This window comes from Heterodontus francisci, chromosome 10, assembly GCF_036365525.1.
Source record: "Heterodontus francisci isolate sHetFra1 chromosome 10, sHetFra1.hap1, whole genome shotgun sequence".
NCBI classification, from domain to species: domain Eukaryota; kingdom Metazoa; phylum Chordata; class Chondrichthyes; order Heterodontiformes; family Heterodontidae; genus Heterodontus; species Heterodontus francisci.
This window is the reverse complement of record NC_090380.1, coordinates 9,885,507-9,901,342: the sequence shown is the minus strand read 5'-3', so window position 1 is coordinate 9,901,342 and position 15,836 is coordinate 9,885,507. Positions and strand designations below refer to the sequence as shown.

Here is a 15,836-nt window from a genome sequence, read left to right as displayed (position 1 = left end):
CTCGGAAATCTGGATCTCGAGCTGAAGCAGCTGCTGAGACTTCCTACACACATGGTCCCTCAAGACACGTGAAGTGTCCTGAAGTTCTCACATGGTGCTGGAATTAGTTTAGTTTAGTTTAGAGATACAGCACTGAAACAGGCCCTTCAGCCCACCGAGTCTGTGCCGACCATCAACCACCCATTTATACCAATCCTACACTAATTCCATATTCCTAACACATCCCCACCTGTCCCTATATTTCCCTACCACCTACCTATACTAGGGGCAATTTATAATGGCCAATTTACCTATCAACCTGCAAGTCTTTGGCATGTGGGAGGAAACCAGAGCACCTGGAGGAAACCCACGCAGACACAGGGAGAACTTGCAAACTCCACACAGGCATTACCCAGAATTGAACCCGGGTCGCTGGAGCTGTGAGGCTGCGGTGCTAACCACTGCGCCACTGTGCCGCCCTATTGCAAGCAACAGATCTCAGTTGCCCATCCACAATCGAAGAAAAGCCCTTCATTAACTCTTTTGGAATCTAGTTAGTATCTTGATTAAACTATTAATTTTAATTAGTGCCTCTAGCCCTGTCAGTACTAATACCCTTAATAATTCATTTACTATTATACTTGCCGATTGAAATTTTATTAATTAAGCTAAGATGTAAATTTAATAAAGTGAAGGGATAAATGTTGGTAGGGTGATGAGAGGCAATTTAAACTAAATGGTACAATTTTTTTCGTGATTGCAGGAACAGAGAGACCTAAGGTTTATGTACATAAATCTTTAAAGGTGACAGGACAGGTGGATAAGGCCATTTATAAGGCATGTGGGATCCTTGCCTTTATTAATGCAGACATAGAGTACAAAGCAAGAACATTATGCTAAACCTTTATAAAACATTGGTTAGGCCTCAGCTGGAACATTGTGTTCACTTCCAGGCACCACAATTCAGAACGGATGTCAAAGCCCTGGAGAAGGTGCAGAGGAGATTTACCAGAATGGCACCAGGGATGAGAAACTTCAGTTATTTGGAGAGACTGGAGAAGCTGGGATTGCTCTCTTTGGACAAGAGGAAGCTAAGGAGAGATTTAATAGAGGTGTTCAAAATCATGAGGGATTTTGATAAGAGTATATAAAGAGAAACTGCAGAAACTGTTTCCACTGGTAGGAGGTTGGTAACCAGAGGACAGATTTAAGGTTATTGGCAAAGGAAGCAGAGGGGAGATGATCAGCATTTTATTTATGTGTTAGCAAGTTGTTATGATCTGAAGGGTGGCAAATTCAATGGCAACATTCAAAAGGGATTTGGATGAATACTTGGAGGAGAAAAATTTGCAAGGCTCTGGGGAAAGAACAGTGGACTAATTGGATAGAATTTGCAAAAAGCCAGCACACGCATGATGGGTCGAATGGCTTCTGGGCTGGATCATATAATTTATTGTCTTGGAACTTCAATTTGGTATCAGATTCAATGAATATTTTGAACAGAACCTCTGATTACATCACGATAAAACATTAGCCACAAACAAAAGTAAAAGAATATTTTTTCTATAAAGGACAGTTGTTATCAAGTTTGAAATCATAAAGAACACAAACTGGTTAAGCGAGTGTATGAAACATTAGAGAATGTTTTCATCAATATCCCACTGAAAAAGAGGATAAAGTCTGGAGGAATCCCTGGAAAACCACACTTCCACAGTTGTGTACTCAGCCAGCAGATAGATATTCAGGATATGTCAGCTCTGGATTACTCCAGTCTACACATAGTCCTCTCCCATTAACCACCCAGAGCTACCAAAGAGGGATAGAGACTTTGAATAGCAGATCTGAGGTAGTTAATTTGATGGGATATTTGGAAGCAAAATGCATACTAATTACTCGGTTAGTGCAAAGCAGAGGGAATGCTTTAAATGTAAATTGCACTGACTGGAACACGCAGGACAATGACCTTCCATTAAATAGCGATATACATGAAACAACATTTCCCCTTACCCTGTGTCTGTCTATTGAAGCCAGGAAATCCAGGTCAGTTGTGTCCGAAATTCCTCCATGGAGAACCAGCACTTTAGAATCAATTATCGTTGCTAATGGCAGCCAACTGAACACATCTTGTATAAGGTGCAGAATCTTTTTCCCGTGTATCTGTACAAAGGATCAGCATGAGCTTAGAGCAATGTGCTGAGGTACATTTGATGGTAAGAGACGTTTATTTCTAAAGAGTTATTGACTGCAAAAATTCTGAAGCTGAGATTTCTCAGCACAAAGCAACTGCAAGCTCAAGCAGAGCAGGTGGTTGGGGGAAGTCAGCAATGCAGCACGCTGTGGACTGCAGGATGTGTGTTCATTCCCAAGGTCCAGTTGGTGCAGTTGTTCAGGCCGTTTTCCCCAGGAGGTGGATCAGGTGGATAAATCCCCAGGGCCTGACCAGGTGTATCCTAGGATGCTATGGGAAGCAAGGGAGGAGATTGCTGGGGCCCTGGCAGAGATTTTTGTATCATCGTTAGCCATGGGTGAGGTACCGGAAGACTGGAGGATAGCTAATGTTGTGCCTTTATTTAAGAAGGGCAGCAGGTATAAGCCAGGGAACTACAGGCTGGTGAGCCTTACATCAGTGATGGGAAAGTTATTGGAAGGGATTCTGAGAGACAGGATTTATATGCATTTGGAAAGGCATGGTCTGATTAGGGATAGTCAGCATGGCTTTGTGCATGGGAAATCATGTCTCACGAATTTGATTGAGTTTTTCGAGGAGGTGACCAAGAGGATTGACGAGGGCAGGGCAATAGACGTTGCCGACATGGACTTTAGCAAGACCTTTGACAAGGTCCCGCATGGTACGCTGGTCCAGAAGGTTCGAACACATGTATGGGAACAAATTAAAAGTGACTGTGGGAACAGATTAAAAGTAAGCTAATCAGCTAACAGACTAACTGTGAAGCTGTGGAGCCAATTTATAAAAATAACAAGCAGAAGCTAACAGGACAGCTGCAGATAGCTTATTAGCAGCCTATTGTTTGATGGTCAGCCGAACGAGTACACCAATCAGGCTCTGACAACACGAAATTGCAGAAGTCTGCAAACCACTCAGAAACAAAGGGGGGACGTTACCAGTTTTTTGAATAACTATAAGAAAGGCTTGCTGTAGTGAGCACTAGTTCTTTCTTCTTTGTTCTTTTTTTTTGTTTCTTTCTTTCGCTTTGTTCTTTTGTTTTGCTTTTTGTTTCTTTTGTAACTTTGCAATGTAACAACCATATACTGCAATAAAGTTTCTAAGAGTTACGGTCGGACTTCGTCTCTCTTTGTAACCGATGGGATCCAACAACATGGGATCCAGGGTGAGCGAGCCAATTGGATACAAAATTAGCTTGGTGATAGGAGGCAGAGGGTGGTAGTGGAGGGTTGTTTTTCAGATTGGAGGCCGTGACCAGTGATGTGCCGCAGGGATCAGTGCTGGGCCCTCTGTTGTTTGTCATATATATTAATGACTTGGATGTGAATGTAGGGGACATGATTAGTAAGTTTGCAGATGACACCATAATTGGTGGTATAGTGGACAGTGAAGAAGGTTGTCTAAGGTTACAACAGGATATTGATCAACTGGGAAAGTGGGCAAGGGACTGGCAAGTGGAATTTAATGCAGACAAGTGCGAAGTGATGCATTTTAGGAAGTTAAACCAGGGCAGGACATATACAGTGAATGGCAGGGCCCTGGGGAGTGTTGTTGAGCAGAGAGACCTTGGGGTGCAAGTACATAGTTCCCCGAAAGTGGCAACACAGGTAGACAGGGTGGTGAAGAAGGCGTATGGCATGCTTGACTTCATCGGCCGAGGCATTGAGTACAAGAGTTGGGACGTCATGTTACAGTTGTACATAACGTTGGTTAGACCGCATTTGGAGTACTGTGTGCAGTTCTGGTCGCCGCACTACAGGAAAGATGTGATTAAGCTAGAGAGGGTGCAGAAAAGATTCACAAGGATGTTGCTTGGTTTGGAGGGCTTGAGTTATAAAGAGAGATTGGATAGGCTGGGTCTGTTTTCCCTGGAGCGAAGGAGGCTGAGAGGGGACATGATAGAGGTATATAAAATTATGAGAGGCATAGATAGGGTAGATAGCCAGAATCTGTTTCTCATGGTAGGGGTGTTTAAAACTAGAGGGCATACATTTAAGGTGAGAGGGAGGAGGTTTAAAGGGGATCAAAGGGGTAAATTTTCACACAAAGAATAGTGGGTATCTGGAATGAGCTGCCAGAGGAGATGGTGGAGGCAGGAACAGTAGCAACATTTAAGAGGCATCTGGACAGGTACTTGAATGAGCAAGGCATAGAGGGATTTGGAGTTAATGCAGGCAGATGGGATTGTTATAGATAGGCATTATGGTCGGCATGGATACGGTGGGCTGATGAGCCTGTTTCTATGCTGTACGACACTATGAATCTATGAGGAAAGGAAAGCCAGGTGAATAGTCCTCCACTATCCACTCGTGCTCCTTATGATGAGAGGCTCCAAATGGTAGCAGTGGACATCTGGGGACAGGCAATGGCTTCACTGTTGTGGGTAATGAATGAAACGGAGATATTGAGCAGGTCAGATAATAACAGGTAAAAGGCACCGCACTCCTTACCAAAACAAGTGGGAAAAGGGAAGGAAGAGAATCGTAGAATAGAATCATAGAAAGTTACCACTCAGAAAAAGGCCACTCTGCCCATCATGTCTGTGCTGGCCGAAAAAGAAGCCACCTAGCCTAATCCCACCTTCCAACACTTGGCCCAAAGCCCTGCAGGTTACAACTCTTGAGGTGCATATCCAGACATCTTTTAAATGAGTTGAAGGTTTCTGCCTCAACTCCCCTTTCAGTTAGTGAGCTCCAGACCCCCATCACCCTCTGGATGAAAAAACCTCTCTCATCTCCTCTCTAATCTTTCTACCAATCACTTTAAATCTATGCCCCTAGTCACTGGTCTCTCTGCTGAGGTGAATAGACCCTTCACCTCCACTCTATCCCAGTCCCTCACAATTTTGTACATCTCAATCAAATCTCCCCTCAGCGTTCTCTGTTCCAAGTAGAACTACCCCAGCCTATCCAATCTTTCCTCATCGCTGCATTTTCCCAGTCCTGGCAACATCCTCGTAAATCTCCTCTGCACCCTCTCAAGTGTAAATACATCCTTTCTGTAATGAGGTGACCAAATCTGCACACAGTACTCAAGTTGTGGCCTAACTAACGATTTAGTTCCAGCATAACCTCCCTGCTCTTATATTCTAAACCTCAACTAATAAAGGAATGGATACCATATGCCTTCTTAATCAACTTGACCTGTCCTGCTACCTTCAGGGATCTGTAGACATACACTCCAAGGTCCCTCACTGCATCTACACCTCTCAGTATCATCTCTCCCATTTATTGCGTATTCCTTTGCCTTGTTGACCTCCCCAAATGCATCACCTCACACTTCTCTGGGTTAAATTCCATGTGCCACTTTCTGCCCACCTGACCAGTCCATTGATATTTTCCTGCTATCCTCCTCACTATCAACCACATGGCCAATTTTCATGTCTCTGCAAACTTCTTGATTATGCCCCCTTACATTTACATCCAAATCAAGAATATATACACCACAAAAAACAGGGGACCTAGTTCTGAGCCCTATGGAACACCACTGGAAACAGCCTTGCAGCTGCAAAAACACCCATCAACAATTACCCTATTACCCTTTGTTTACTGCCACTGAGCCAATTTTGTATCCAGCTTGCTACAGTCCCCGGGATCCCAGGCACTTTTTTTTAAGCGGTCTGCCATATGGGAACTTGTCAAAAGCCTTGCTAAAATCTATGTAGACCACATCAAATGCACTACCCTCATCAATCCTCCTTGTTACTTCTTAAAAAAATTCAACCAAGTTAGTCAGACAAGATCTTCCCTTAACAAATTCATCCATGCTTTTCTAAGTGACAGTCTCTCAGAATAGATTCCAATAATTTGCCACTACCAAGGTTAGTAATTATTCTAATAATTGACTGGCCTGTAATTATTCAGTCTATCCCTCTCTCCCTTTTTAAACAGAGGTCCAACATTAGCAGTTCTCCAATCCTCTGGCACCAAACTTGTATTCAGTGAGGACTGAAAAATGATGGTCAGACCTTCCGCTATTTCCTTTCTTGCTTCTTTTAACAGCCTGGGGTACATTTCATCCGGCCCTGGTGATTTATCAACTTCCAAGGATGCTAATCTCCTTACTCCCTGTGTTTATCACATCCAATACTTCACACCTCTTTTCCTTAACTACAATATCTGCATCGTCCCCCTTTTTTGTGAAGACAGACGCAATTCATGAAGAACCATACCAATATCTTCCGCCCCTACATATTGGTTACCTTTTTGGTCTTTAATGGGCCCTATTCTTTCCTTAGTTATCCTCTTAATCTTGATGTATTGATAAAACTACTTTAGGTTCACCTTGATTTTTCTTGCCAATATGCTTTCATGCCCTCTGTGATTTCACCCCTCCACTTTCTATACTCCTCTCTGCTTTCTGCAGTATTGAATTCTTGGTGCTGACATAAGCTTTCCTTTTCTGCCTTATCTTACCCTGTAGGCTCCTTGACATCCATGGGGCTCTAGATTTGGCCATCTCACCTTTTTTCTTTGTGGAAACATGTTTACCCTGAACCCCTTGAATCTCCCCTTTGACTGCTCTAACACTGATTTACCTTCAAGTAGCTGTTTCCAGTCCATTTTCACTAAACCACTCCTCAGTTTAGTAAAATTGGCCATGCCCCAATTGAGAACGCTAACTCCTGTTCTATCTCTGTCCTTTTCCATAATTATGTTAAAACTGACTGAAATATGATCACTACCACCAAAATGCTCTCGCACTGCCACTCCTTCCACCTGCCCATCTTCATTTCCTAAAACTAAGTCCTTTGCTGCCATGTCTGAGACCATCTAAATCCCAGCCTAGAAATTAGATCGTGTCGTGACGGTTTCTCAGGAGAAAAACTTCCTGCACCAGGTATATGCCACATACCACATTGGCTCGGACGCGTGTCGTAGACCATAACACCCACCTGAAATTAGTACTAGGCCCAGCTTCTATGCAAATCAAGAGCCGGACACCAAATTTCAGGGATGAGGGGTTTGTCTTATGAAGAGAGATTGAGCAGTTTAGGCCTTTACTCTTTAGAGTTTAGAAGAATAAGAAGAGATTTAATTGAGGTATATAAGATCATTAAGGGGATTGACAAAGTAGACATAGAGAGGATGTTTCCTCTGGTGGGGCAATCTAGAACGAGAGGTCATAGTTTTAGGATAAGGGGTAGCAGATTTAAAAGAGAGATGAGGTGAAACTACTTCTCTCAAAGGGTTGTGAATCTGTGAAATTCACTACCCTAGAGTACGGTGAATGCCGCAACATTGAGTAAATTTAAGGAGGAGATGCACAGATTTTTAATTAGTAATGGGTTGAAGGGTTATGGAGAACAGACAGGAAAGTGGAGTTGCGGCCGAGATGAGATCAGCCATGATCGTATTGAATGGCGAGGCAGGCTCAAGGGGCTGAATTGCCTACTCCTGCTCCTAGTTCTTATGTTCAGGCCCATTGTCAGAATTAGCTGCTGCCTGACAGTATGGACTGTGTTTGTGTGCAGGCCATATTTGCGCTGTGAGTGTGTGTTGTTCACTTAAGGCACACACACATACACACACACACATTTACCAGTGGAGGGTTTCTGGAAGATAATAAAGTAATCCATGTTTTAACAGCACGTACAGTAATTCTGTTTCTTACTGGCTCTGGCGGAATCTTACTGTTTCTTCCCAAAAACATCACAATAGCAACAAGGATGGTGAAAAATAGGAAACATTGCTTTTGGGTATGAAGCTTTTGGAAGGCGTTTGTCTACTTTCTGCAGACAGCATTTTAAAGTTGGAGATTTAGGGAACATTGAGGCGGTATTAAACACACAAAGAGGCACTCCAGCTCGGAATTAGCAACAGGAAAACTTACACGTGTACACACACACACACACTGACCTCATCAAACTAACTATCCAATCAAAAAAATCTGATCATTACAGAGAAGTAATTCTTCAAAAGGAATGCGATCCCAGATCTTTGATCAAGCATTATCACTGCATTGCTGATCAACATGGCATTGTCAATGCCAATCTACCACCTTTAAATGTGCATTCGGAACCATCATCTGTATTCCCACGTTGGTAAATGTGGCTGCGACGTTTCAAAGGTGCGATGGCAGGCTTCGCAATCACAGATGACAAAAGAAAAAAGGCCTTACTTCTCCAAAATGGAGGTGAAGAATTGAAAAACATCTTTGAAACATTTACCCCTGAGAAAAATGGCTATGACTCAGCAAAAAAATGCACTAACAATTTATTTCACACCCAAGAAAAGTACAATCTATGAAACCATTGTCTTCCAATGCACTAGTAATCAGCAAATGAGATAATTAACCGATGTTGCACTTGATGCGGCACAATGGCGCAGTGGTTAGCACTGCAGCCTCACAGCTCCAGGGACCTGGGTTTGATTCTGGGTACTGCCTGTGCGGAGTTTGCAAGTTCTCCCTGTGACCGCGTGGGTTTTCGCCGGGTGCTCCGGTTTCCTCCCACAGCCAAAGACTTGCAGGTGATAAGTAAATTGGCCATTGTAAATTGCCCCTAGTGTAGGTAGGCGGTAGGGAATATGGGATTACTGTAGGGTTAGTATAAATGGGTGGTTGTTGGTCGGCACAGACTCGATGGGCCGAAGGGCCTGTTTCAGTGCTGCATCTCTAAATAAATAAATAAAATAAAAAAACTAGCAATCAAATGTGATGTTGAATATGCTAAACGAGAAATCAAAACTCAAATAACGGAAGGCTTTCTCTCTAGTAAACTCTGCCGAAAAGCACTCGAGAAAGACGAAAGCTGTTAGAGCTATTGGAATTAACATAGATCACAATCACTCTCAGAGTCCGAACTACTGAAGTTGAGGCTGCTAACAGTAACTACCACACTCAAAGTTCAATTCCTGTGAACACTATTAATCGCTCACGTGCCAGGAAACTAACTGCAAAGCAACAACAGCCATCTCACAAACAGAGTTGCGACTTGTCCAAAGAATGTTTCCACTATGGCGGTGCTTACCCACACCGGACAGAGTGCCCTGCTACTGGTAAACAGTTCAAAGCCTGTGGAAAACCCAACCACTTTGCTCGTGTTTGCAGTTGCTTTTGCTGATGAGCAGCAAAGAGCAATACCAACAGAAGGGTGTCATGTATGCATACCTCAGCAAAAGGGCAAAAGAATGTAGCCAATATAGAGGCTGTCACATCTCAGGCTAAAGAATCACACTTGAAGTCACAGATTTAACTTGAACAAAGTTTTAACAAGCTTTAATAAAGACTTCTGTTGAGTTCTTGCTTACTGATGATCACTGTGGCTATAAAGCCTTTCTGACCTTACAATAACCCCCAGGTCATGTGTTTTCCCCAAAACACAAAGCTACCTTAAGTTTCCCTTCCAAGTACCACATAGTCTCGAATACTCAAGCCCACATATACAATCATGACATTCCTCCCTTATCAAACTAAAACTTGCCCATGATTTTCCTAATGCACTGAGTAAATGAATTTCTTCAATGGATCAGCCAGGGTAGTGAAGTTTGGGATATACTTCACAAGTCCCAGAAAACTTCTCACTTCATTAACATTTTGTGGTTCACGTGCCTCTGCGATTGCTTTTATCTCGTCTTTGGCAGGATTGATTCCGCTGCTTGCGAATTTATGCCCCATGAACTTTAGCTCTGTCATGCCCAGCCAATCTAGCCAATACTAATCTAAGCCTCTCATCATGTTCCTCTCTATTAGCTCCATGAGATGTCATCTGAGATATTGGCTGTTCCTGGAATCCCTTACATCACCTTATGGATTTCATGTTGGTAAATCTCTGGTGCTGTACTGATTCCAAATAGCAATCTTTTGTATTGGTAAAGACCACAATGAGTGACAATAGTTGTCACCTTCCTTGAATCAGAATGAAGCTCCAGCTGGTGGTTTCCTCATTTTAAGTCTAGTTTGGAGAATATCTTGTTTGTTGACAACTCTTGAAAGATTTCATCCACAGTGGGAACTGGGTGATGTTCTCTCACTACTGCTTCAATTACTTGTCGCATATCAACACAGAGCCTGATGTCACCATTTGATTTGGGCACTACTGTAACAGGATTCACCCACGGTGTTGGTCCTTCAACTGGCTTTATGATGTCTTGGTCAACCAGTTCCTTGATCTTTGCCTCAACTTTCTCTCTCAGAGCGAAAAGGTGTTCTGTGTATAGGCTGAGCTACAGGCTTCACATTCTCATCAATGGTTAATCTCACTTGCCGGTTGTGCAACTTCCCAATTCCTGGAAGCACTGGTCCAAACTGCTCCTGAAGCTCCGCATAGGATTTCACAGAATTTATTTTCAATCCAATGTGTAGCACCCCCAAAGCTTGGCCAGTTTCTCTACTCAGAAGAGGCTCACCATCCTCCTCAATCACTACAAATTCTACCTCTACACTCCGATTTCCAGCTCACACTGGCAGTGAAGCATCCAATAGTTTGAAGTGGGGTTTTCAATGTGTAAGGAGAAAGCTTTTTGACACATTTTTGAGACATGTACTTGATTCTCTTTATCTTCAGTTCCTCCCACAGTGCTCTGCTGTTGACATTACTGTCACTGCCTGAATCTACAATAATGTTCACTTCAACACCCCCAACAATCACTGGAACTTTCTCATGGTTGCTTCCATTGACAGAAAATATGTATCCATGATTGCTGTTCATTTCCTCACTCACTGCATCATCTTCAACTCGTCTCATAGTTGTACTACTTCCATCTCTCTTTCCTTTACATGGTTTGCCAGGCTTCCCACTCTGTTCAGCTTTGCTTCTGCACTTCTTGGCAAAATAGTCTCTGCCCCCACATTTTCTGCATATTTTTCCCTTGGCACAGCAGCAATCATCTCTTCCAAAGTGCCCCAAGCTGCCACATCTGAAACATTCTCTTTCAGACTTTTACTGTTTACATTTAGGTGTACGGGGGAGTCCAGGACCAGGGGTCACAGTCTAAGGATAAGGGGTAAGCCATTTAGGACTGAGATGAGGAGAGATTTCTTCACCCAGAGAGTGATGAACCTATGGAATTCTCTACCACAGAAAGCAGTTGAGGCCAAAACATTTAATATATTCAAGAAAGAGTTAGATATAGTTCTTAGGGCTAATAGGATCAAGGGATACGGGGAGAAAGCAGGAATGGGTTATTGAGTTAGGATGACCAGCCATGATCGTATTGAATGGCGGAGCAGGCTCAAAGGGCCAAATGGCCTGCTCCTGCTCCTATTTTTCTATGTTTCTACGTACCTGGATTCCGTTGTGTCACTTGATTAACCTCAGATTTTGTCGTGCTGATGGCGGAAATGGGACCAGGTTTCATGCTGAATGGCCTCTCCTGTTCCTGTGTTTGAATCTCGACATGGTGAGCATTGTTCAGAAGCAGCATTGGGAAAACACACTTTTAAAAAAATTCATCAGGGGACGTGAGGGTCGCTGGCCAGGCCAGCATTTGTTTCCCATCCCTAATTGCCCTTGAGAATGTGGTGGTGAGCTGCCTTCTTGAATCATTGCAGTCCATGTGGGGTAGGTACACCCACAGTGCTGTTAGGAAGGGAGTTCCAGGATTTTGACCCAGTGATAGTGAAGGAACAGCCATATAGTTCCACGTCAGGATGGTGTGTGGCTTGGAGGGGTGGTGTTCCCATGCATCTGCTGCCCTTGTCCTTCTAGTTGGTAGAGGTCATGGGTTTGGAAGGTGCTGTCAAAGGAGTCTTGGTGAGTTTCTGCAGTGCATCTTGTAGATGGTACACACTGCTGCCACTGTGCGTCAGTGGTGGAGGGAGTGAAGGTTTGTGGATGTTCAGCCAATCAAGCGGGCTGCTTTGTCCTGGATGGTGTCAAACCTCGAGAGTATTGTTGGAGATGATCCCATCCTGGCAAGTGGTGAGTATTCCATCACACTCCAGAATTGTGTCTTGTAGATGGAAGACAGGCATTGGGGAGACAGGAGGCGAGTTACCTACCGCAGAATTCCCAGCCTCTGACCTGCACTGGTAGCATTTATGCGGTTGGTCCGGTTCAGTTTCTGGTCAATGGTAACCCCCAGGATGTTGATAGTGGGGGATTGAGTGATGAACACACGAACACAAGAACACATGAAATAAGAGCAGAAGTAGACCATATGACCCATCGAGCCTGCTCCACCATTCAATGTGATCATGGCTGATCTTGGGCTTTAATTCCACTTTCCTGCCCGCTCCCCATATCCCTTGATTCCCCGCGAGACCAAAAATCTATCTATTCTAGCCTTAAATGTATTCAATGATGGAGCATCCACAACCCTCTGGGGTAGAGAATTCCAAAGATTCACAACCCTTTGAGTGAAGTAATTCCTCCTCATCTCAGTCCTGAATGATTGACCCCTTATCATGAAACTGTGTCCCCGTGTTCTAGATTCCCTGACCAGTGGCAACAATCTCTCAGCTTCTACCCTATCAAGCCCTTTCAGAATCTTGTATGTCTCAATTAGATCGCCTCTCATTCTTCTAAACTCCAGAGAATATAGGCCCAATTTACTCAGCCTCTCATCATGGGACAACCCCCTCATCCCAGGGACCAATTTAGTAAATCTTCACTGCACTGTGTCCAGTGCAAGTATCTCCGAAATGTGGAGACCAAAACTACACACAGTATTCCAGGTGCAGACTCACCAAAGTCCTGTACAATTTTAGCAAGACTTCTTTATTCCTGTACTCCAATCCCCTTTGCAATAAAGGCCAACATTTCATTTGCCTTCCTAATAGCCTTCTGCACCTGCATGTTAACTTTGTGTGTTCCTTGCACGAGTACCCCCAAGTCTCTCTGAACATCAACACTTACTAGTTTCACATCTTTTAAAAAATATTCAGCTTTTCTACTTTTACGACCAAAGTGAACAACTTCACACTTCCCTACATTATACTCCATTTGTCATCTTGTGGCTACTCACTTAACCTGTCTATATCTCTTTGCAGCCTCACTACATCCTTCCCACATCCTCCCCACAGCTTACCTTTCCACTGAGCTTTGTATCATCAGCAAAGTTACAATACTGTCTCTTCATCTAAGTCATTAATATAGAGTGTAAATAGCTGAGGCCCCAGCACTGATCCTTGCAGCACCCCACTATTCACTGCCTGCCAACTTGAAAATGTCCCACTTACGCCCACTCTCTGTTTCCTGTCTGTTAACCAATCCTCTTTCCATGCTAATATATGACCCCCGACACCTTATCTTGCCTATTAATCTTTTATGCGGCACCTTATCGAATGCCTTTTGAAAATCCTGGTATACTACATCTACTGGTTCCCCTTTATCTACCCTACTAGTTACATCCTCAAAGAACTCTACTAAGTTTGTCAAACCGAATTTCCCTTTAGTAAAACCATGCTGACTTGTTCTAATTATACCATGCTTTTCCAAGTGCAATGTTAAGACTTCTTTAACAATAATTTCCAGCATCTTCCCAATGACTGATGTTAAGCTAACTGGCCTGTAGTTCCCTGTTTTCTCTCCACCTCCTTTCTTGAAGAGCGGTGTAACATTTGCCAACTTCCAATCTGATGGGACCAATCTTGAATCGAAGGAATTCTGGAAAATCATAGCCAGTGCATCCACTATCTCTGTAGCTATCTCTTTTAGAACCCTAGGATGTAGGCCATCTGGTCCCGGGGACTTGTCAGATTTTAGTCTCTCAAGTTTCGCCAATATTTTTTCTCGACTGATATCAATATCCTTAATTTCCTCACTCCTTTTAGCCCCGAGGTTACTGTCTATTTCTAGTATGGAATTTGTGTCTTCTACTGTGAAGACAGACACAAAATATTTGTTCAATGATTCTGCCATTTCCTCATTCCCCATGATGATTTCTCCTGTCTCTGCCTCTAAGGGGCCAACCTCTTCTTTATCTACTCTCTTCCTTTTACAATCTGTTTTTCTGTTGCTGGCTAGTTTACTCTCATTCTATTTTTTCCTTTTTTATCAACTTTTTGGTGGCTCTTTACTGGTTTCTAAAACACTCCCAATCCTCAGACTTGCTACTATTTTTTGCAACATTGTAAGCCTCTTCGTTTAGTCTAATACTCTCCTTAACTTCCTGAGTGAATCACGGATGGGCCTTTCTTGAAGAGCTTTTGTTTTTGAATGGAATTTACTTTTGTCAAACCCTTTGAATTGTTTCTTTAAATGTTTCCCACTGTTCATTTACTGCCATACCTTCCAGTCCATTTACCCAATTAACCTGAACCAGTTCTTCCCTCATACCTTCGTAATTGGCCTTGTTTAAGGTTATTGTTTGTGATTGAAATGTGTCACTTTCAAACTTAAAATGATATTCATGGTATTATGATCACTATTTCCCAGTGGATCATTTAGTATGACATTGCTTATTAACCCTCCTTCATTACACAATACCAGACCTAAGATAGCTTTATCCCTGGTCGGATCATGATGGTAATGCCATTGAACGTCAGGGGTAGATGGTTCGATTCTTCTCTCTTGTTTGAGATGGTCATTGCCTGGCACTTGTGTGGCGAGAATGTTACTTGCCACTTATCAGACCAAGCCTGGATATTGTCCAGGTCTTGCTGCATTTCTGCATGGGCTACTTCAGTATCTGATGAGTCGCGAATAGTGTTAAACATTGTGCAATCATCAGCGAACATCCCCACTTCTGTCCTTATGATTGAAGGAAGGTCATTGATGAAGCAGCTGAAGATAGTTGGGCCTAGGACACTACTCTGAGAAATACCTGCAGTAATGTCCTGGGATTGAGATGATTGACTTCCAAAAACCACAACCATCTTCCTTTGTGCTAGGTATGACTCCAACCAGAGGCTAGTTTCCCCGATTCCCATTGACTCCAGTTTTGCTAGGGCTCATTGATGCCATACTTGGTCAAATGCTGCCTTGAAGTCAAGGATAGGCACTCTCACCTCACCTCTGGAGTTCAGCTCTTTTGTCCATGTTTGTACCAAGGCTGTAATGAGGTTAAGAGCGGAGTGACCCTGGTGGAACCCAAGCTGAGCAGTGAACAGGTTATTGTTGAGAAAGTGCCGCTTGATAGCACTGTTGATGACCCCTACCATCACTTTGCTGATGATCGAGTGTAGACTGATGGGGTAGTAATTGGCTGGGTTGGATTTGTCTTGCTTTTTTGTGTGCAGGACATACCTGGACAATTTTCCACATTGCGGGTAGATGCCAGTGTTGTTGCTATACTGGAACAGCTTGGCTCAGGGCGCGGCTAGTTCTCAAGCACAGGTCTTCAGTACTATTGTCGGAATGTTGTCAGAGCCCATAACCTTTGCAGATCCAATGCCTTCAGTCATTTCTTGATATTCTGTGGAGTGAATCGAATTGGCTGCAGACTGGCATCTGTGATGCTGGGGACTACAGGAGGAGGCTGAGATGGATCGTCCACTCGACACTTCTGGCTGAAGATTGAAGCAAATGCTTCCACCTTGTCTTTTGCACTGATGTGCTGGGCTCCCCCATCATTGAGGATGGGGATATTTGTGGAGCCACCTCCTCGGTTAGTTGTTTAATTGTCCACCACCATTCACGGCTGGATATGGCAGGACTGCAGGGTTTAGATCTGATCCGTTGATTGTGGGATTGCTTAGCTCTATCAATTGCATGCTGCTGACGCTGTTTGGCACACTAGTCCTGGGTTGTAGCTTCACCAGGCTGATACCTCAATTTTAGGTATGCCTG

The 15,836-nt window shown here is 43.5% G+C and overlaps 1 protein-coding gene across 4 annotated transcripts in view; it reads right to left on the bottom strand.

The window, feature by feature from the left end:
* The window catches only part of ppef1 (protein phosphatase, EF-hand calcium binding domain 1), a 194,423-nt gene that overhangs the window by 66,128 nt on the left and 112,459 nt on the right, over window positions 1–15,836 (bottom strand). For 3 of the 4 annotated variants that reach the window (XM_068039833.1, XM_068039832.1, XM_068039834.1), the window contains exon 11: window positions 1,987–2,136. The exons of the other annotated variant lie outside the window; for it this stretch is intronic. In XM_068039833.1, coding sequence (XP_067895934.1) covers window positions 1,987–2,136 — 150 coding nt within the window. The remainder of the gene's footprint in view (window positions 1–1,986; window positions 2,137–15,836) is intronic. 4 annotated transcript variants of the gene reach the window in all.